Below are 22,051 nucleotides of genomic sequence, written 5' to 3'. Positions count from 1 at the left end.
TACACAGAAAGGCCAGGTACCCATTAGGCACTCCACTTCCTGAAATGGGGATACGGGAGAGGCATCTCGCAGCTGGAAGAGTTACACCCAGCGTCTGGTACTACGCCCTTCCCTGCCCACCCTGCTGGCAGTGAGTAACTGCTGAGCCACAGGGTGCCCAGACCAGATCACCACCCACACACTGTGTACAGTAAGCAGTTCAGCGGCTTGAAGAATATAATCAAGCAGTGTCTTGCACATCATTACTTGTAGGTGGACTACGTCAGGGGGGCAGGAGTACACATATCTGAGACCTCAGACATATATTTGTATATGTATTTGTATATATATTTCACTTGGAACTGCATGAGTCTGTATCTACTAAAGCTAATAACCGATTATTCACAATGCTGATTCTAAACTGCTTTATTCCCCCTTTCGCCTTCTAATTTAGATCAGGGACACAATAATCAAATCTGGACATGAAAAATAAAAACAATAATTTAAAAGAGTAAAACAACAAATTAAAACACGAAAATAAAAACAAGTAAATGTAATAATTTGTTAAATTCTAATAACAGAAATTACGGGAAGGGTATAAAATAGAAAAAGGTTTGGATGGAAAAAGGCAATGCAGTTTGCTCAAAAGGCAGATCTAAAGGCTCCTACAGCACCGCACTGTCTCTGAGTAATGGGCTGAGCCTGCTAATTTATGCCAAAGTGCATAAGCACTGGGAGAGATCACAGCCTAAGGAGCCCTCACTTTGGGCCCTGCTTTTGGACACCAGCATTCATAACAGCTGCAACTCTCCTTCATAAACAACCTCAGCACAAACACAAGGCTCAGACTAGGAGCCAAAATACTCACTAATGAGGACTTGAGGAAGGAAGGGAATAATTTGCATGCAAATAACTAGAAGTTTTCCTTTTCTTAAAACTCCTTGCCAGATTTTTTTTTTCTGTCGAGTTTGTGCACATAAAGTCTGTGAGTTTGCTAAATCATAGGTTTATATTTGTACTGTATGTAATAAATAGTGAACTGTATAAAATCATATATAGCTTATTTCAATGCTGCGAAGTAGTTAAAAATGTCTTCCTTTCACACAATAAAACCATTCTGTTAATCTTGCCTATTGAATTCGTTGATGTTATTCATATCTTTCCCCCCTAACACTGTATGTTTCATAGAACAGAACAGCTTTGTATGAATGAGATGCAGAACATTTACTGCAGGGATAATTTTGACTTGGCCAGAAAATTGCCCACAGTTTGTGTCACAGGAGGCTTGGAAATATTCCATCACAGAAAATGCCACTTCATTATTCCAGCCCAATGACACAGAGTCAGTGAAAGGCTTAGAGGCTGGTTTAACTCTGATGACATTAATCGCTGAAATGTTTTAGCGTTTTTTAAACTACCCCCTTCCTAACACACACGCACGCACACACACACAGGCACACACACACACACACCCACACACACATGTGCACGCACACACACCCACACACACACACAGTATAAATTAAAAATGGATTCAGTAAAACGTGGCATGAAAGCCCTGAGTAGAGTGTGTTTTCAAAGGCTGCAGGAGTACACTGACTGAAAGGGGAAACACATTAATGGAAGCCTACAGAGCAGGGTTCTGGAGGAAGCAGCCCATCTAATTATCTTGACGCTAGGAGTCTAACAGGAGCAGCTCCGTACTCGCTTGCTCAAGCCATGGCTTAGCTATAAATTCGCACCAAGGATCGGTCTTCAAGCAAACACACCAGCTTCTGGTTTGCCAAAACACAGAATGTGTCTCTGAATCAGGACCAAACAACAGGAAATGGGAGATGACTAGTTCACTCATTCAGTCAGGCTGGTTTCAGAGGCAGAGCTTAGAGCGGGGAAGTTACACTTCTGGAGGGCTCAGTGTCCGCAGGGTTTTTGTGGTTTCCTTTCAATCGGCTGTCAATTAAGCCCTCGAGAACATGGTATAGGCATTTTAATTTACCAATCAATGAAATTAATCTAATCAATAGTGCTGAACCACACTGATTACTGTGAATTCTGACATCTGTGGCTTAGATAATTCAATTGGCTTCTCTGGTGGGGTCGGGATCTGATGATCTTCTGACTGCCTCTGTCAGTCCCACTGGCCTGAGCAACCGAGTCGGATTTGGGCTGCGAAACCCTGCCCAAACCCCAGGGAAAATGACCCACAACGGTTTCTGAACACACGAAAAGGAATGGCGAGGATTAACAGGGAGCCTCGAAGGTTCCCTGGAGTATCCGGAGGCCTGGCAGCTGTGACATGCCAGAGCATGTCCAAATGGAGCATCTTCACGCGCGCACCTGACCCGTCCTTGCAGCTGCAGCGCGTGATGAAGACTGGTTACGGCTAGGTAACTGCTGTGTCCCCTCGCCAGCTGATCACTGATCCCCGCAGTGCACAGCTAACAGCTGTCCCTCATTGAAGGTGACGACCGCGGCGGTAAAACTACCAGCTGTCTTCATGTCCATGGAACCGAGAGAAATCAATCTTCTGTGTCTAATGTTTGTTTCCTTTTTACTAAACAGAACTGTTGTTCCTTATGATGCAGACATGTCTAGTGTAAGTGTTTTGAGAAGACAAAAACTGAATGTTTTGCTTTGGCCTAGTTGTACACAACATACATTAGGCCTGGATAGGACTATATGAAGTGAAAAGAAACAAACTTCCAGCGTGTTGATGAACAATCAAATGCTCTAATCATGATCTTTTTCATCAAAGCACTATATTCTTTATGAAAGTGCTGTGGGTGAGAAATGAAAGTTTGTTTAGCAAGTAATATCTCCTCTGGTGAGTGACAGCTACAGTGGGAAAGGGGATTAATGGTGTACTTGAAGCACACAGGAGGAGCTCATTGAGTCAAAGGAAACCTATGCTGATATTTCCTAGAAGGTAACTATTAAGAGCTTAGAAATGCTATCCATTTTCCTTCGGAACATTCTACTGAAGATTTTAAATTTATCAAAGACACAGATGGTGAAGAATAATCGTCAATGATGTCACAAAAGAAAACAAGCACTACACAAATGCACTGCGTGCACACCCCCCGTCTTCACAGGAGCTGCTCAGGACAGGGAGAGGTGTCACAAAAGCACATTCACATCTCAAAGGTGCAATAAACTCACCTCACCTCCCCCAACAAGGAAATCCATCATCCTTTTTCCAATGAATTCCCCACACACACACAAATATCCAGTGTTGTCCTGTAAATCAACTTCCTTTAGCGAAGTTTCCATGTAATAGATGAACACCTTTTACACAGCAACTGTTTAAATAAAATTATGGGCCAGTTTCACAGACACAGATTAAGCCTAGTCCTAGACTAAATTAAATTTTGAATGTAGATTTCCCATACAAAACCCAATTTAGTCCAGGACTAAGCTTAATCTCTGTCTGTGAAACCCGCAATACCATATGTCGATGTGCCCGTCGAAAACGATAATGGACATTGTTAGAGTGTTCTTATGGTGTTATATCACACTTACACAGCCTTAATAGCAGGGGGGAGATGGGAGCGCAGCTCTGAGGGCGTTTGGTTCGGCCGAGGCCCAGCCAAACAGTAGCCTCTACTGCGGGGATCGTTAGGACCCATCGGGGCGTCCCAAAACACCGCAGCGGGCTATTGTGACGGCGGCTCTGGGAGCACAAAGGCGCGATAATGCTACCATTTCATACAGCGCGCTCCGCTCTCAGCGTTTTGTTAACCTTTTAACCAAAGCCATAACCACAGATTCTCCCCCTCCTCCCAGCCCATGAATGGGGCATGTGTTTTGGGACTGCTTACAAAACCCTGGGGTGTTTCCATAGCAAAGAAAAGCAGTCATCATGGGCTTGTTAAAAATGTGCCAAAATTTGCATTATGGTAATTACTTTAATGGATGAGGGCTAAATGAAATGACAATATAGCTGAGAGGGAATGAGAATAATATGAATGTTACTGATAAACCATGATGCATTACTTTTTCCTATTATTATTATTATCATTATTATTATTATTATTATTATTATTATTATTATTATTATTATTATTAAGCATTAAATGCAAAGCAGTCTCATAGAGCATTTGCGATATAATTTGTGTACACACAGGGGATGTGTTTTCCTCGCAAAAGGGGTGCTTCTGTCTGTGAATAAAATCCATAAATAAAACCAATAGCCCTCAGCTGCAGCTGTGCTGTTAGTACCTTCACATTGGAAGACAATTCCACCCCCAACAATGGCAAGCAATCACAGCTGGTTCAGCGCATCTGATGCTCAAACAAACACAAAATACTGTAAGTAGGCTACACAGACGTAAACTAATCAGAGTGCACTTAGTTTGTCTCAAGCTGAATGTATGTTATTTTACCAATTTTAGCCATCCATGTGGGTAGACCTGGGTGTGTGTAAGTATGCACGTGTGCAGGTGTGCACGTGTGTATGCGTGTCTATATAAATTAGCTGTATGTGCGCATTTATGTGTAAGTGTGTATGTGTATAAGTGAATGTGTTTTTTTGTTTGTGTGTGTGTGTGTGTGTGCATGTGTGTGTGGACTACGTACTGCATGATTCAATCTGAGACAGATGAAAACAAATCTCAGCTTTATTTTTTCGAGAGCACACATATGCTTCCTGTGGAACTTCGGGCTACATCGCCAGAAAGACATGAAACATGAACGTGAAAAGAAGTTGTATTTTTCTCCACCTTTTTCACTTTGATAAATATATTTTGGAATGTCATTTACAAGAAATGCTCCTGGTTTAACTAAAATAAAGACTTTCCGTGCACTGGCATTCCCTCCCCCGACATGCCCATTACTCTTTTAAGTTATGCCTGATGCATTTTACATTCTTGCCTGCTGCCTGGAAATGTGTTCTGGCTTCTTTCCATTTCGCTTTGGTTTACCTCATTGCATGTGTCCTCCATTTTGGGTCAAATACTGCTATTGCATGTGCGCAAATATTTTCACAGCACACTGACACTGCAATGTTGGAAAACGTTAGAGGCCAGTTTTCGCTGATGGAAAACATTAGAGTCAAGTCCAATTTTCGCTGTATAGATTCATTAATAATGTAAGAAGGGCAGCCTTTATATTGCCTTTGATAGCGCTGCTAATTGCAATTCAGTGTTAAATCCTACCTGAAAAAGCAAACAACTGAGTAATTGAGATTCAATGATTTGTGTTTTTGTGAGATGGCACAGTACGCATAGCTTCAGAATATCCGTTGCCATCAATTGTAATGATTCTGACAGTAGCCAAATAAATTAGTTCCAGGCAACACGCATGGATTTGTGTAGTTATCTCTCGAATATTTACACAGCATATTAGGTTCCTGTCCTGCCCATTTGTCTCAGAGGCTCCATGCACTTTGTGGGTGATGATACAATCTCTCATTATAACTATAGTTATAATGAGTACTGCAAATAATTTGATAGAAAAAGAATACAATAATGTGATGGATATGATGTCAGCGGTTACAATGCAAATATGAACATTCAATACTGAAAACTAGCATGATTTATGGTATGGCAACATTCTTACCGGAAATAATTGCCAGTTCATTTTTACTGTACGTATTTCCTGTCAAGAGAGTTCAGTGAGTGTATTCTGTGTAAGATCAGATGTGGTGGGCCCTTACGGAAACATTTAACTCAGTACCTGTGCGCCTGACTTGCCTGTAATTCTCAACTTTGCCATAAACTCAGATTACCGCTTGGTGGCTTTAGGGCGTGATTCATCTTTCTCTTCATCAGCGTGGAGAGCGCATTTAACAGCGCTCCCATCTCCCCATTAAGCCGAAGGCGGTGTTGATTCAGGTTGTTTTTCTTCTGCGGGCTGTAAATTAAGACCGCCGTGTCACTTTAGCGTAGCGACTGTCGCGTAGCCTCGGGGACAGACGCGATCAGTGGCAGCGGAGAATGCGCTCCTACGACTCGATTAATATTCCTCCTGAAAGGCGGAGACGGGGAGAGGGATTTATAAGACGAGCTGACAAAGGTGGCCCCGCGAGGCTTCGGCAGCCTCACGCGCGGGCCCGCAAAATATTTGCCCGCGGGTTATAAAAGCAAACTGTAAGCAGAGCAAGTGACAAATAATGCAAACTATTTCTGCTGACTTTGACAGCGACAGAGGGAAAAAAAAAAACAACTGAAATGCAGTTAAATGCAAGAGTACTGGGACAATGACACAATTTTTTCACTTGCTGAAGACAAAACTGAAGGCAAAATTCCTCAGAAACAAACAGGAACTGAAAATGGCTACAGTACAGGCCTGGCAGAGCACCACCATGGAAAATACCTAGCGTCTGCTGATGTCTATGGGTCACAGACTGCAGACAGTCTTCAAATACAAAGCATTAGCAATCTAGTGCTAAATATAATGTACTATATATAATGACTTCATTTCAGATTTTGTTAATTTGTCCAATTAATTTTGCTCCTCTGAACTGGGGGGTTATGTATAAAAAGGGATATAATTCCTACACGGATCACCCAATGTGGATGTAAAAACCTTCAAATTACAGCTGATAGCCTGCACTTCAACCTCATATTGTTTTATTTCAAATCAATTGTGGAGTACAGAGGCAAAAAAAAAAAAAACTGCATCATTGTCCTAATATTTTTGCACTTAACTGTAAGCATTTCAATGCTTTGTGCTTAAAAAAAAAAAAAAAGAGTCGCTAGTGGCCTGAAGAAACCGTGAGAGGGTGTCAGCGGTGGGCGGAGAGTGCGACATGTCATGACATCGTCGGCTCCTGTCAGTCAGCCAAACCGGGGGGAATCAGACAGGCAACGGCCCCAATATGACATAAACAACAACGAGCGCAAGCTGAAATCTGGGGTGTAATAAGTCCTTGTTAGCGTGACCTCCACTGATATAATAACAGAGCAACACAATTCCACTGATTGCATCTGCAAGCGCAAGCTATGCCTCACCTGGATAATAGCAATCTTTTAAAAATCACAAAGTTGAGAGTCCTCAAAATGGAAATTGTGTAATTTTCTCTGTTGTGACTAAAGAAATGATTAAATTTGCTGTTTACAAAAAAAGAAACAATGAAAAAAAGTAAGGACTTAATGTTCGATGCTTTGCTTTGGGTAAATTTTCCATTCTAATCAAAGAGAAACCCTGATAGCAATACTCCCGCTGCAAAATGCATATGAATGCTTCTCTGGGTAGTTGCCTGAAGTTTGATGCTCTTTCTCATATGAAACATTCATTTCCCCACCACTTTGAAGTTCATCAGCTCGGTGAACTGCACTGCATGATAGAGTAAATAAGGTGTTGGATGCCCAGGCACCATTGCTGATGGTCTCGCCTTGCCTTTTCTTGAGTAGACAGGGACAGGATGGATGTGGCATTCACACCTGCCCACGGGAGTGTGGGTCTGCACAACACCATCAGAAATGTCTTCCTTCAGATCTGTGGCCCACTCTCCTGCAGTAGAGATCTGAGAAAGTGGGGGCTGTCGGAGCTCAACAACCCCCCCCCCCCCCCAACACCTATTTAGAGCCCAGCACGGGGGCATCGGGGACCGAAGGCAGGCTCCTTGGGCCCGTCCACCCCTCCAACCGCAAACCAAGCGACCTCCCCGCACCCCAAACAATCCTGCTTCTCATGCAGCCCAGGACCTTTGATGACTTAAAAGGGAGCCCTTGCCATTTGATTCAGAGATTCGTCAGAGAGGGGCTTTGAAGCTGGGGAGAGACTTGGGCAGCGGCCATTAAAGTTTTTTTTGGCTGGACGTCCCGTTCACTGCGTAGCTGGAGGCTCTCCGTGCCCCTCGGTCCCCGACTCCCCTCCCCTGTCTCACCACAGCTGGCTCACGGGCCCTTTTTAAAAATTATTTCACCCGTTGCTGAACTAGCTTGAACAAATGCATGTCGCAAGCAATAAAGCACAAATATTCACACACAAGAGACCGGTAGCAGTGAAAGCTCACGAATTCCCATTGGATATGAGCACAATTTATAGGGAAATTTTTGGCCTGGGTATTGCTATCCATGAGAAAAATAAAATGCCTGTGTGTTTTTGACATATAGGACAAATATGGAGTCTGCACACTGGGGGGTTTATATTCGCAGTGCTGGGGAACTCAGCAATGCACGCTGCCATTGTGGACCACCTGTCTCTGCACAGAGGGAGCAGAACACATAACACTGCTCAACACTGTAACTAGTCACTGCCTGTTTAAAGCTGCAATACTAAGGTAGGGAGCAGCAATGGTTAAATGGTAAATGGTAAATGGACTGCATTTATATAGCGCTTTTATCCAAAGTGCTTTACAATTGATGTCTCTCATTCGCCAGAGCAGTTAGGGGTTAGGTGTCTTGCTCAAGGACACTTCGACACTCCCAGGGCGGGGTTTGAACCGGCAACCCTCCGACTGCCAGACAATCGGTCTTACCTCCTGCGCTATGTCGCCCCAGGTAGGTAACACCTACAATTTACCACATTGCAACTCTCATGGACAATAACATTTAATGATTGGCTGACTAACATCAAGTCAAATGCTGCAGAACGAAATTGATTAGCTGAACACAACGGCTGGTGTATTTATAAACTCAGCAAGGAACAAAGGAAAACCCCAAACATAGCAAAAAGAAGAGGAAAAAGCTGACTGACACGCAACAGCGCGGTGCAGCTGTGCCGCGGCTCTACCAAAGGCAGTTTCCACCAGTCATCCGTCGGAGAGTTACATAAGGCGGCCCGACGCCCTCTGTGTGGGATCGGGTGCGGTGCCAGAGACTCCGCGGTCTCGGACACGGGGTCGGCTGCCCCCGCCGCAGGTGAGGATCAGGTAGCCGGGAGGAGGCGGGGCCTGGGCGGCGGGCGGAGTGCGGAGCCAGGAGGACGGCGGGGCGCTGACGCGCAGGGGCGCATCGGTAACGTCTGTATCGATATCAAAAGGCTGGAAAGAGGGAGCAGCGGGGCCAGCTGTGCCGGGCAGCAGCCTGCCAAGTCCTGAGCGGCGCGCTTTCCCCGCCTGCCAACCGCCCGTCTAAGGCCGACAGATTAATGGGCACCAGATAAATCAGGTCTTACTTTTCTCTCGAAAACCAAATAAATCCAAAGTGACTTCCTGGGTGTCTGCCATGCCCCTTCCTCCCACCCCCCTCGCCTGAATCGGCTACGCTCTTGGTCGACACCTCATTTTCACCTCCGATGCTGCCCCCCCCCCCCCCCCCCACAACACCACATATTCAATCGCTTTCCCTCTGAATGTTATGCATTTACATTTTCAGTTGCCACGGGCAACATATGCATGCCTGGTAGTAAATAAACGACCACAGTGCGCCACAGTAATGCAACGGGGTGGACATACTATATGAAAACAAAGAGCCCTGTGTTTCTATTAATTGATGAGCTCGGGTGGATTTGTGTATACTTCTCCTTTGGAAGATCGTTTCGAATTTGGCAGCCCGCTCTGGAGCTGCTTTGATGGTCACATCTGGTCAGGATTAATAAAATATCAAAACAATGTAATTATTCCGCAATTGCTTCACCCCGGGGGCTATCGTGAGACAAAACCGCCGGCACCGTCAGTCGCCCTTTGGGCCGATAATTTGCCTGAATTGTTCCGCATGTACCCAGTTGAAGCTCGATGTGGGTTCCGCGGCACCATAATGAGCTTAGCTGTTAACGTTAAGTGGCTTTTGACTGTTCAACCACAGACAGAAGAGCTAAACTCCCTAATCCGGGTTAAAGAGGATATCACAGTTGTGCAGTGTATAACGAAGGCTCAAGATCTTCCCGGGTTTAAGCGGGCCTTGCTCACCGGGGACCCATTACTCAATCTTCCTCTGAAGCGGAGCTGACAAGGGCAGCGATGCTCTCGTGTACTTGGGGATAATGCCAGCTGGGGTGGTGGGGTTGCAGTAGGAGGGTGGAGGGGGGGGATGGGGGTGCTCCAAGCTGACAGGCGTCAGATGGTCTGGTATTCACACTGGAGCTGCTCCGCTTTTTTCTCTCCACCTCTCTCTTTCTCTCTCTCTCTCTCTCTCCGAGGACCTGACAAATTAGCAGCACTGTCAATGCATTGTAACCTGAATGGTTGGGGGGGCATGTCTCAGTAAAACAAGCTCCGCCCATGCTCAAAACAAGACCTGCCTGAGTCTGTGACCCCCCCCGGCTGTGCCGTCCGGTACGTCGATGCCCCCTCTGTGGAACACCGACCTCTAACGATCCGTGCTTCTCCTTGCTTACGGTGCAGGGGACACTCAGACATGGTGGAATGGAAGAATCCCCTGGACACCTGATAATGACTCCGCCTCAGTGTCACAGCCCTGCGGACGACGTGCGGACAAGCAGGTCGAGCCTTCCCCGGTCGCGTCAGCTCACAGAGACGAGAGAACGGCGACCGCCATACGACACCGGCGTCCTGTAATTGGTTTCGGATGGAGGGCCAGCTCTAGTATTTTCCTACAGCCATTCAGTCGAGAACAATGTGGCGAGCGATGACGGCATAACAGCCCTTGCCTGAAGACCGCATTCGTTACGGGAGCCCGGTGATCTTCCACTGCCGCCGAGGGCGGGCGGAGAGGCGCTCATTTTCAGCGAGGCTCAAAGCGGGGCCACCGCAGTCGTATTCCAGCAAGATTTTTTTTTAAAAAAGGACCGTTATCAGGCCCTCCGATGCACGGCCACAACACCTCGCACTGAGCCATTTACCACCCAATGCATGAAACAGCAGGTGGCTTTCATGGTTAACCACATATAGAAGCAATTAAATGTGGCGGCCTGTGTCGGAGGGGCCCGGCAGACCCCCCGCTCCACAGTCAGGTGGAGTAATTACCTCTCCAGACGGCCTCTTCGATCCGCTCCCTCACGCGCCTGTAACACACTCCATTTACATTTTTTTTTTTTTTTACCAAGGCTATGTATCTTACATCGCCATGTAAAATTGACTGCTGCTAAGTCATTACGGTTTAATTCAACTAAGTTTCCTGGCTGTCGCCATTAATAAAACCCTGCAATCTTCTAGCACAGAGCTGCTATTAGATTACTGACCTGCAAGGCAGTGTTATCCCAAGAGAGTAAAAAAAAAAAAAATCGTAACGTGAAAAAGGAGAGTGTTTATTCTGATACTGTGATTCTTTTCTCTACGTCTGTCACCCTCTCATCTACTGAACAACTGGCTGGGGAGATCGTACTCTGAGTTTGCTGAGGTTGTGAATCCAATTGACACCTAGTCTCACTTTCAGAGCAGTTACCTACCAGAATTTCACAAAAGTCCTCAATAAAATTGTATCAGTCTCAAAAACATCTCCGTATATACTTCTCCACAGACAAAATCCAGACCAATCCAAGCCCACCTACAGCAAACATACAGCTTAGATTGCTAAACTGTTCATTGCAGTGCAAACAGCATAATACGCAGTGCAGGGCAGAAGACCACATATCAACCGTCCCCTGCTGTGGCGTACATTCTGGGGACAGATTTATGACAGAGGCATGTCCCTGAGATAATGAGGCACATAGATGTGGGCGGTGAGGTCGTTCCTGGTCTAGGTTAAAAGCCTGGGGTATCCTGTGGAGCATCCAACCCGAGCTGCTGAAAGAACACTGCATCTAAGGAGAAGGGAGATGCGTCTCCCCCCACCAGCAATGGCAGCTTAACAAACCTGGTGGTCATACTGTAATTACAAATAAAATTCTGATGTGAAATAAAACGCGGTATATGTCTGATTGCCTATCAAAAAAGAATGCTTACCAGAAAACTTCTACATGGAGTTGAAAAAGAACCCCAGAGCTCTGCTGAATAAACCAAGCAAACCTGAGGTCAATGGCCATTACCAGGTTGATTTCAGAACGCTTGAGATGTCCAACCAGACACTTTCCTCTTGTTTCATTCTCTCATAGAGCAAATTCAGGAGACTTAACTGAAAAGCCACAGTGAGTACTGCCCCTGCAAAGGAAGCCACGGTAACCAGCTTCTATTGCCCCCAACAGGGCATCCCGCATTCTTTGTGCAGTACTGATCCCAGCAGGAGGAAACACGGTCCTTACAATGCCCTGGTGAGCAGGTAACCAGGCAGAGCGTTAAAAAAAAAAAAAAAAAAACTTCCACCAGATTGAGAGAGCCAACATGGTGAACCAAGGTTTGTTCAGGAGGCTATGAGCTCATGGCTTGGCAGGGCATGCGGTAGGTAACCAGAAATGCCGGGAGGGGGTGGTGGGGTTAGAATGGCCTGTTCCAGATCTCATCCATAAACACGGGCAGGAGGCAATGTGAAATCGGGCCTGGACCCCATCCTCTGACGGTCCTAAGACTGAGGGATCCCTGCCATTTTCTTTTGAGCAGCAAGAGCAGCGAGCGGAAGGCTCAGCGAGCAGCACCGGCCAGAGCACCGCGCAAAGGGAAAAGCACTCCCTGTACCCTCGTAGCGCCGCCGCCCACTAAATCAAAAAGACAAACCGTTAACTTCCATTCCATTTCCTGGCCCGAGTGTTTCGCGGGCAGGTTGAAGTTAATGGCGGGTGTCGATGTTTTCCAATGGGACCGGCGTGCTGGAAACAATGCAAAAAGGAACTCAATACGGTATTCAGGGTCAGACCGTGTGTTTTACCAAACTGAACTTTAATTTGGCATTCACATAATGCCATAATCCAGGCAGCAGCGCCTGCTTGCAGCCAGAGGGTCAAGTGTATTTACGTCTGAGTGAAACACTCAGCAGATACTTAGCCACACCGAGTGTTTTTCTTCCCACCGGGGAGCTCTTTTTACTGCACTTGCTTGCTTTTTGGGGGTTCTGGCCAGGTTTTCACCCAATTTTCCTTCTGTTTCTCTGTTAAGTGTCTTTGTGACAGTTCTCTCTAAAAAGCCAATAAAATTGATTTGATTTGAAACTTTGCACTGCACTATCACTAAGGATGTGAAGTCTCCAATTATTTATTCCTCTTCTTCTCCCCAAATTTGAAAGTACATTTAATTGTAACTGTGTATATTTCACTGCTCTTCGCTGAAACCTGCAACATCGATTCAGGAGACTGCTCTGAACCACAAAATATCAGCTGCTGCCTTTTGTCACACCGCAGTTCGCTTGTTGCGCTTGCACAGATGTGGGTCGGAGGAAGACACTTTGAGCAGATCAACATATGAACTTACAGGTGCCAGATCGACCATTGGGGATCTATGGTATGCAATCAGATGCTACTAACTTCTCGTTCAGGCTAACTGAACCCTTCCCTGGGCAATGCTAGTACAGATTGTGTGTCACCCTCTGAGGCCACTGGTCACAGTTTGCAGTGCCACGTTCTAGATTTGATACCCGATCACGGGACCAATCCATGCACTAGAACAGCACCTCAACAGGTTGAGCCACCCAACAGTCCCAGACTTCAACAATCTTAATAAAGACTGCAGCATAAAGACCTAAAACCCCTGTTGGGGTAGACCATATGATAATTTTTAATTTTTTGCCAATGATAAATATATTGTGAGCCTGTATTTTTATCATTTTTTTGAGTGTACAAACCACAACAGTAGCAGAGAGACTGTCACAGTCAGATTATATAAGGGTGCAGGAATGTCAGGCAGGAGACAGCAATAGCTAGCGTAAAGGTATGGTGATGCAGGTCTTGTTGATTTGATCCTCTACGGATAACCGCAATGACGCGATTCTGAAATATTTCATTCTCATTTCAAGGTCAATTATCTTCTAAGACGCAGTTATCATATCTAAGACGTCATTTCTTTGATGGAAATCTTGTTTGTAGCATAAACAAACCTTTAAATTGTATCCAACTGCGTTATGCATTAACTAGCTGAACCGGTCACACGATAGCACACATCCCACAGCAAGAGACACGCCGAATTTCTGCTAATTCATGTCTCTCCTCCCGCAGATGTCAATAGCACTCACGCAGGATGCGATTTATGAGCGCATAAGCAAAAGCTATTCATGCTTGCGGGAGGAGTGCGATCGCATGTCTTAATAATTAAAATGTGTTTTTAACAATGCAGATGGTGATATGTCACATATGGTGATATAAATCTGCTTGGGTCCCTGCTCTTAATGCCTCCCGGGGGGGGGGGCGTGGCTGCGGTCTGCCGGCGATGGCATCGCTCCGCGGGAGAGACACGCCCGGAGAGGCCCGGGACCGGCGGTTTCGCCGCGGCGGTGAAGGCGAAACGGGGTCAGCGCCCCCCCGTCTCCGTCGAACGCACACATTCGCTGCGGGCTGAGACGCGCTGATGCGCTGACACCTGTTTGAGAAGCGTGCGCGGTCGTTAGCGGCGGCGCCGCGTAGCTCCGGGCTCCTCTGTGGGGAGGGTTTTAATGGGCTCGTTCCGCCGCAAGAAATCAGCCTCACGCCGGCGGTGCCCAGCGAGAGGCGCGGCGACGCTCCCCGCGGACCTCATAATTTAACCGCGCCGCAATAAAAGGCATTTTCAAAATGCACTTTAAAAAGCACTTTCCAGCCGCCCGGAAATTTCACCGGCGATCCATCCGATTTATAAAAAACGACTGTAAAAGGCATTACGATAATTAATACATGATAGGTAGACTCGTGGCTTCAAGCTCACAAAATGGGAGTCAGTGAAAATTCAATCGATGTTGCGGGGAGGGAGAGGCTGGCACAAGTGGCTCATAGAAAGATTTCCTGAAGTCCCCAATGGTCAATTGTCAGAAAAGAGAAAAAAGACGGCAGCCTGAAAAAGAACTGTACACGATAGCTACAGTACCGTAACGCAATAGCGATTTCAAGTAGGCGTAAATCTGTGGATCTGATCCACATTTCAGGGCATGACAAAATGTTTAGGGCATTACAAAACTCCCTGTATTCCTCTGAACCCGGATCCCATCGATATGCTGGTACCTCCCTCCCTGACTGGGCGACGGCCTCTCTTGTGGGTTCTCAGGGGAGCGAGGGAGATTGGGTTCACCCACGGCACTGGCTGACTGCAGCGCTGCGGGTGGCCTGGAGGGCGCTCGCAGCGACCCCGGTCCCCCGGTCCCCCGGCTCCCCTCGCGCGAGTGTGCCGCAGGGCCACGTTTCGCACCGCTCCTCTTAATGAAGCTCGTTAGCAGGCGCTGCCGTTCCCGCGCACCAGGTCAGGAACCATTAATAACGGCGCTCTGGCTTTGTTCAACATCCGTCCTCTGACTTACAAATAAATGTAAGCGTTCTTCCTGTGAGTTCAGAAATCCCCAGCATTAACTCTTCAAACTGTCGGAGGAAAAGCGTACAATAATTCTATGTATGCCTATGTCAAATTTGATGGCAAATGCTAAATTGGGTTCAGGCCAATGAGTACACTATTGCAATTATATAAAGGCAATTTTGTGCTTGCTGTTCTGTTTGCATAAATGGTGCATCAGTGGAAACTGGTCAAGTCTGCAGCCCAAATTACACACAGGCCAGAGCATTATGTGGAAATAAATGACAGATTTGCCTGCAGTGAGTTTATTTGCAAAGCCTCATTTCAACAGCATAGCACCACCGAGCACTCATGTTTTTTCATTTTCCATGTGTGCAACAAAACTGAGCTGAAAATGCAACCCTTCTGTGTCCTCTGGTGTTCACTTCTATATTGAGAGTTAATTATAGGCCCTTCTTCCTTTCAATTGTCTTAATTGCAAGATAACACTATTGAATTTCACTAAAATAATTACGCCAAAGGACGATGACCTTTGTGGGAACAATAGCATCATCAACACCATCAGTAAAATACCAGGGTGCAGACTTGAATGCAACCCACAGAACTGCAGTAATAACTTACTTGAGAGGAGCACTTCTTTGCTTGGTCTTTTCTGTAGCCTGTGAAACAAAGAGAAGCACACTCATTCACTTGAGTTAAAGATACCAGCTACAAAGGACAAAGGATAGAATTCACTACCAGACATAAGCAGACTAAACAAGCAGATTAATCCTGAAAAAATACAAAGGGAAATGATTATATTATTTTATTAATAAATAAAAACAGAAACACAATCTCTATATCTCTTTATCTCTCTCTCTCTCTCACACACACACACACACACACACATACAGGCACACACAAGCACACACACACAGTGTGTTTGTTGGCTCATACAGTTCATTTTAAATTGTGTCTGGAAAGTGCAATTGCACTTCTGTGTCACTGCAATTCTACAACCTGTTTTAGTCAGGCACTTACAGCATGCCAAAACATTCGCCTGGAACCCATCTTAAAAAATAGATTGCATCGCTTATTTAGTACATTTCCAGAAAGCACCCCCCACTAAAATAACACATCAATTACTCTGTGTTTGCAAAGAGACTCGTAATTATCACTTCGGTGTATGCTGCTTCGGGTCCCTAGTCAGAAATCAAGAACTGTAATTTAAAAAAAAAAAAAAAAGAAGAAATGTTTTAAACGTGTTTTCTTTCCCGCTGCATTTCAGATATAACCGTCAGGAATCTAGTCAGTAACCTTACAATGTGACTCAGAGAACATATCGAGAAATGTTAACACCTTTTTTGTATGTAAAAGTGAAGTTGCGACAGACACATACAGAACCTCCTATAAAAAAAGTGCACAGCGGTGAACCCTGTGGCCTTAAGGAACCTGTCCCACCCTAAGCACCGTGGCCTGGTCCTGGTGCACATCCTTGCCCATTGTTCTGTGTACAGTGCATTTATCATTCATGAAGGGAGCCAGTGATCTTCACAGTATATTAGATGAAACAACTCGGATCATCTGTCAACGGCACTCTTATTGCTGTTTCCCTCTCTGCAGGGATTTCGGCTCCTTCGATCTTCCTTGAATTCTCATGTTGCTAGGCAACGCGGCTAGGGGGCATGGCTGCCAGAGTGGCTTGTATACTCCACCAAACTGTTTAACGGCGGGAGGTTCTCTCGCTGTTGAGACAGATTTTTTTTGAGTCGGTGTTCGAGGTCACGGTCGTTGGAAATGTTGTCACTGAGGCACGAGCGAGAGCCAAATGTGTCTGGCACGCCAAACGCACAAAAAAGCACACAGCAATCATTGAGTCAAAATGAGAAACTGAAAGACCCCGTTCACCTCAGTCACTGAGCTTCAGTTTAAAATCACTGGAGATGCAAAAATGCACACTGGATTTCAGCATGATGTTAACCGAAAGTAACGTTTCTTTCAATTGAAGATATTTGCTGTCGTTCTATTAACTCATGGAATATATTTTCTGAACCCATGAATATTAAAAACCTATGTGCCATTCAGGTTTCTATCTGCCAGTGCATTATTCAATGTCATGTCTATTACATGCCCTGCATATGATATTTGTATTTTGCAGTTGTAATTGCCTGTCTATACACTTGACTGAGTGTGTCAAGAATGTACTAGCATATTACAAGAGCAACAGTACCAACCACAGCAAGGACATCCAGAATAGGCAGTATCGAAGAAAATAAGCACAAAGCTAAAATACAAAACTGACAATAGTAATTACGTATACATAACATACACACAGAAACTAATAAATACCCTTATAGGCCTTCGTCCATCACACTACTATGCACACAGTACCTAATAATGAGCTACATGTGCACATTTAGCCTATACTCATATGGTGCCATACAGAAACCAATATAAGCAACATTAGCACACAGCAAGGGTGTGTGTGAATCCATTATGCTTAATGACTGCTAGAGTTATCTCACAATATAATTACAGACTTCAGATTTCAATAATGTACTGGTCTGAATCTGGGTACTACTGGGATAATAAGGTCATTTGCTCATCTGGGAAGCAGGGTGACAATGAAAAGTCACACTTTTTACACTGCAAAAACATACTCAGCATAGAACATCACGTTCAGACATAACCACGTTCTAAAAATAATCTGTCCAGGTCTGACGTGAGAATGGAAGGATGCTATGAAAAATAATGAATGTGTGACAAAAACATATTCTCTGACCTAGGGCCACGGATAAGTGGATAAGTATCCGTACACCTACAGACCAGGGGCCTTATAAATCTTTGCAGAGATTCTACATTAAATGGTTACGTACGCACAAAAAAATAAAACTGCGTACGGACAAAAATATCCTGACTCATAAAGCCGTCTGTGCACTCACCTCATTGTCTAACAATCAGCTTGAAGTTAGCTCACACAATTGACCATAAATGGTTAATGGAATGCCCAATGCAAATATGATATGCATATAAACAAGCTGGTCATTCCACTGAATTGACAGGGAAAAAGGAGAAGTCACACTGCTAAAAAAGAAGAGCAGCTTCATGGAATGTGAGATGCTCGTTACAGAGGTAGAGGCCAATAATTAAATTATTATTATTATGGCCACAAAACACATACGGCTGTATGTGTTTTGTGGCCATAATAATAATAATTTAATTAATTCTACATTCTTTCTTTATTTTGCAACTTTGACATCGGATTCACCTATTCCCAGTCTCCAAAAATGAACGTATGAGTCATAGTTTGTGTAAACATGAGCACATTATGGCATCAAGTTTGTCTTCATAAATCCCAAATCCGCGGAGAGCGTGGCGTCTGCATCTATTTTTTTCTGCGCACGCAGCATTTAAAAACAAGGCCCCCGATGTGTGAAATTGGATGATGCTTTCAAATGAGCTGAAGGAAAGAAAAATAATTAATGATAATAAACCGATACATAATCATTTCATAATACCTTATTCGACATTACATTGTAGCGTGACACATAATCCATGTGTTTTCCAATGGCGGCGTACTGATGGACTAATTGAATTCATACAGGGTCAGCCTGACGGCCAACAGCGGTAAATTAAGCAGTTAAGGCCTGCTTTGTCATTGGTTTTAAATCAGCTCAGCACAGCTTCTTCCATTTCAAAGATTAGCTTTTGATTATCCAAGGCTTTGCCATATCAGATAAAAGGCCTCCTCGCTCATCTTCCCTGTTGCCTCAATACTCATTATCTCCTTCCTCTGAACAAATGATGTCATTGAACTTGAATACCCCTTGTAAAAACACCATTACTTTGTCACAGCGTGTACTTCAGTCGCACCGGTATCCAATTTAATTTGGATAAAAATGGGAAAAGAAAAGTAAGCATAAGCACAAAAGTACAGTTTTAAAAGGAGGTTGTTTGGTTGTTGTTTTTTTCCGGTGGCCAAAGCAAAAGACTGAATTCTTCAGATCATGTGTTACACACATTAAAAGCCCTTTACAGACTAACAAACTACCTCCGATCTTCAGCACGCATGCAAAATCAATGTAGAAATATCATGTATAAGGCAACCATCTTATGTTGAGACTGCGAAGGCTTTTTGACATGTTGCTGTTTGACTGAAAAGCAGGTAATAAGGGCATTGGGGAGAATTATTGATTTTCATGTTCTCAACACAAATGAAAATAAATGATTCATGTTCAAAATCGCAAGGAATAAGTCATCTGTAATGCTGTCACGTGTGTTAGCGCTACACTTTGGCTGGGCAGACGATATTTTACAGTTACTATGTAGAGGTACTGTAATTACATCCGCGAACACAAACAGGCCTAAATGTGCATAGGTTTAAAACAGCCAGTGCATTTCGTTCAGTCACTCGGCAAAAGGCTTTTCATGAACACATCAGGATGATTTGAGTCAATATTAAATGTTTCTGTACACATCCTGTTTAAGCACGTTAAATACAGCGAGTTAACACCCACTTAATGAAACCTGTTGCCACACTATGAGTGCACTAATAAGCATATGTCAGCACACACTGTGATTGCTGTAACCGCGCACGCCGATAATGAAAGCAGATCTCCGGCGTTCAGGTAATTACGGAGCTTCGCGGTGGAAATTGCCTGCGCTGACGATGCAGCGGGTCAATAACGACACCGCCGCCCGGGCGGCGGGATTTACGGGCCGGCGAGGTCAGCGCTCGGCGGCAGCCGGATGCCGGGACGGCGGTGGCGGCGGCGGCGGTGATGGCGGTGAGGCGATCTGTCTGAGAGACGAGGGCACCCTGACCTTTCTCTCTGTCCGCTGTCACAACAGAGGCAGCGGCATGGGGGGGCGGGGGGGCGGGGGGGGTGTGCGGGCCAGAGGGCGATGTGACGTTAATTGCTTTGGATGGAGCAGCACCGCGCAGGAAGATGGAAACGAAATTACCGCTACAGTTTCACATCCCCCCCCCCCCACCGCCACCGCCACCGCCCCCCATCCCTCCAACCGCCCTGTCGAAAATATATTTATTATACCCCTCTGCATTGGCATAGGCCACAGACCGCGGAGGCACAGACACACACAGCTTCTCTGACTCACACCGGGGAAGTGCGCTTTCCGGGGGATCAGATCTGCCCAAGACCGACTGACTACCGTACAGGAGTACGATCTGAATACTGATGATCATTTTAATGTAGCATATTGGAGGGGGCGTGGTGTCTTGAGCGTGTCACTAGACTTGGCCGGTGTTGTTCTTTAGGCGCTGGCGTGTGCAGAAGTGCACGTGTGCAGTAGGAGCAGGAGTACGCTGCGTTCTGGGACTGATGTCAAAACCCTCATCCGTTGTGCACAGGCTAACGAGGTACAAACTGGAACAAAATGAAATGTACCATCCCAAAATTCTAAATTGGAATTTTTTTCCCCCCTATGATCTCTGATCCTGTGTCTCCATCTCTACTATGAATTAAGCTTAATTGCATATGATATGGTACAACCAAGAAATTGCTTGCGAAGACTGTATATTGCTCAGGTCATTACTGAATGTGGATGGACCTGTATGTCCTGTGAATACTAACAACAGAACAACTAACAACAGTCAAAACATAAATAGCATTTGTGTCTGTGTTTATCACTTCAGGCTAAAGAAAAGATACATGACTTTAATATATTAGATTGCCATGTGTGCATTTTGCATTATTAAACACACATTTGGGAAAATAATCAGAAAATTACCTGCAGAGTTTTAAAAGCAATGTGGGAAATGCATAATCATTTATGAACACTAATAAATAATAAATAACCAAATCCTTATGATAGCCATTAAACAAAATACTGTGCAGTTAAATGAAACTTTATACTACTATGGCAAAAACATTAAATTTGACAAATAATAGTACAGTAGAAGAGTTTGGAGAAGAGTGGCAAACACGGGCTTCAGACAACATTAAGTCTTTAAAATTGCATCAGTTACATCACAGTTGTTACTGGTTTCAAAGGTTTCATTCCTTAATTTTGTGGATTGCTCAGTTTTGAAGAAAAACTCTGAAATCGTGAAATAAAGTTAAGAAAACATAAATCTTGGATTGATTTTGAACACGCACACACACACACACACACACAAACACACACAAACACACACACTTTAACTGCGGATAAGCGCCATCAAATGAGGAAAACAACAGGCTTTTACATAACGCAAAAAATGGTCAATATATTAAAAACGACATTTTTAATGTTTCCAGTGACAAGAGCACAGAAGCATTAAACAAAACGTACACTTCTCAGAGACGTAACATAAATAGATAAATAGAAAGATAAATACATAGTCTGCTCAAAAGAGAATGTGGCACAGTGGTTCTCTGAGAAGCGCAATATATCTTGTTTCTCCTGCAGGCTCTCTCAGAATTAAGGGTCCCTCTACCGCACAGTTATAGCCAGGAAAGTACTGCCAGGAAGTGGGGTGCACATATAAACAGGAACTTACTGAAGCCTTCATCCATAGCATATATCCTTCCTGCTCCACGACTGTATGTGAAACCCACAAGTCATCTGTGATCGCCAGCATGCTGTCCCCCAGACTCATGGTCTTATTTGTCATCCTATTCACTTCTATTTGTGTATAGATTTTTATCTTTATTTATTTAGTCCATTTTAGCATATGTCTGCATATTAAAAAAAAAAAAAAAAAGAATACTTTTCCTGATTTGGGTATATTTCATAACAAGACTACACACTATACACACACACACACACGTGTACACACGCACACATGCACATACACACACACCCACACACATACACACACACACACACACGTGCGCACACACACACACACATAAATCCCCATGCCAATTACCTGTTCACTGTCCTCCTCATCGCTGCTGAGTTTGAGGTCATCCTCCAGCATTCTGTGGGGGAGCAAACGCAACGCATCAATCAATCCCAAGTCATCTC

The 22,051-nt window shown here is 44.7% G+C and overlaps 1 protein-coding gene across 4 annotated transcripts in view; it reads right to left on the bottom strand.

The window, feature by feature from the left end:
* The window catches only part of LOC118234858 (AF4/FMR2 family member 2-like), a 167,278-nt gene that overhangs the window by 23,619 nt on the left and 121,608 nt on the right, over window positions 1–22,051 (bottom strand). For all 4 annotated transcript variants that reach the window (XM_035431675.1, XM_035431676.1, XM_035431677.1 and 1 more), the window contains 2 exons: window positions 21,954–22,005; window positions 15,722–15,759 (listed from right to left, as the gene is read on the bottom strand). In XM_035431675.1, the coding sequence (XP_035287566.1) occupies window positions 15,722–15,759; window positions 21,954–22,005 (90 nt within the window). The remainder of the gene's footprint in view (window positions 1–15,721; window positions 15,760–21,953; window positions 22,006–22,051) is intronic.

The sequence above is a fragment of the Anguilla anguilla genome, chromosome 9 (genome assembly GCF_013347855.1).
Source record: "Anguilla anguilla isolate fAngAng1 chromosome 9, fAngAng1.pri, whole genome shotgun sequence".
Taxonomy (NCBI): Eukaryota; Metazoa; Chordata; class Actinopteri; order Anguilliformes; family Anguillidae; genus Anguilla; species Anguilla anguilla.
This window is presented reverse-complemented; position numbering and strand designations above follow the sequence as displayed.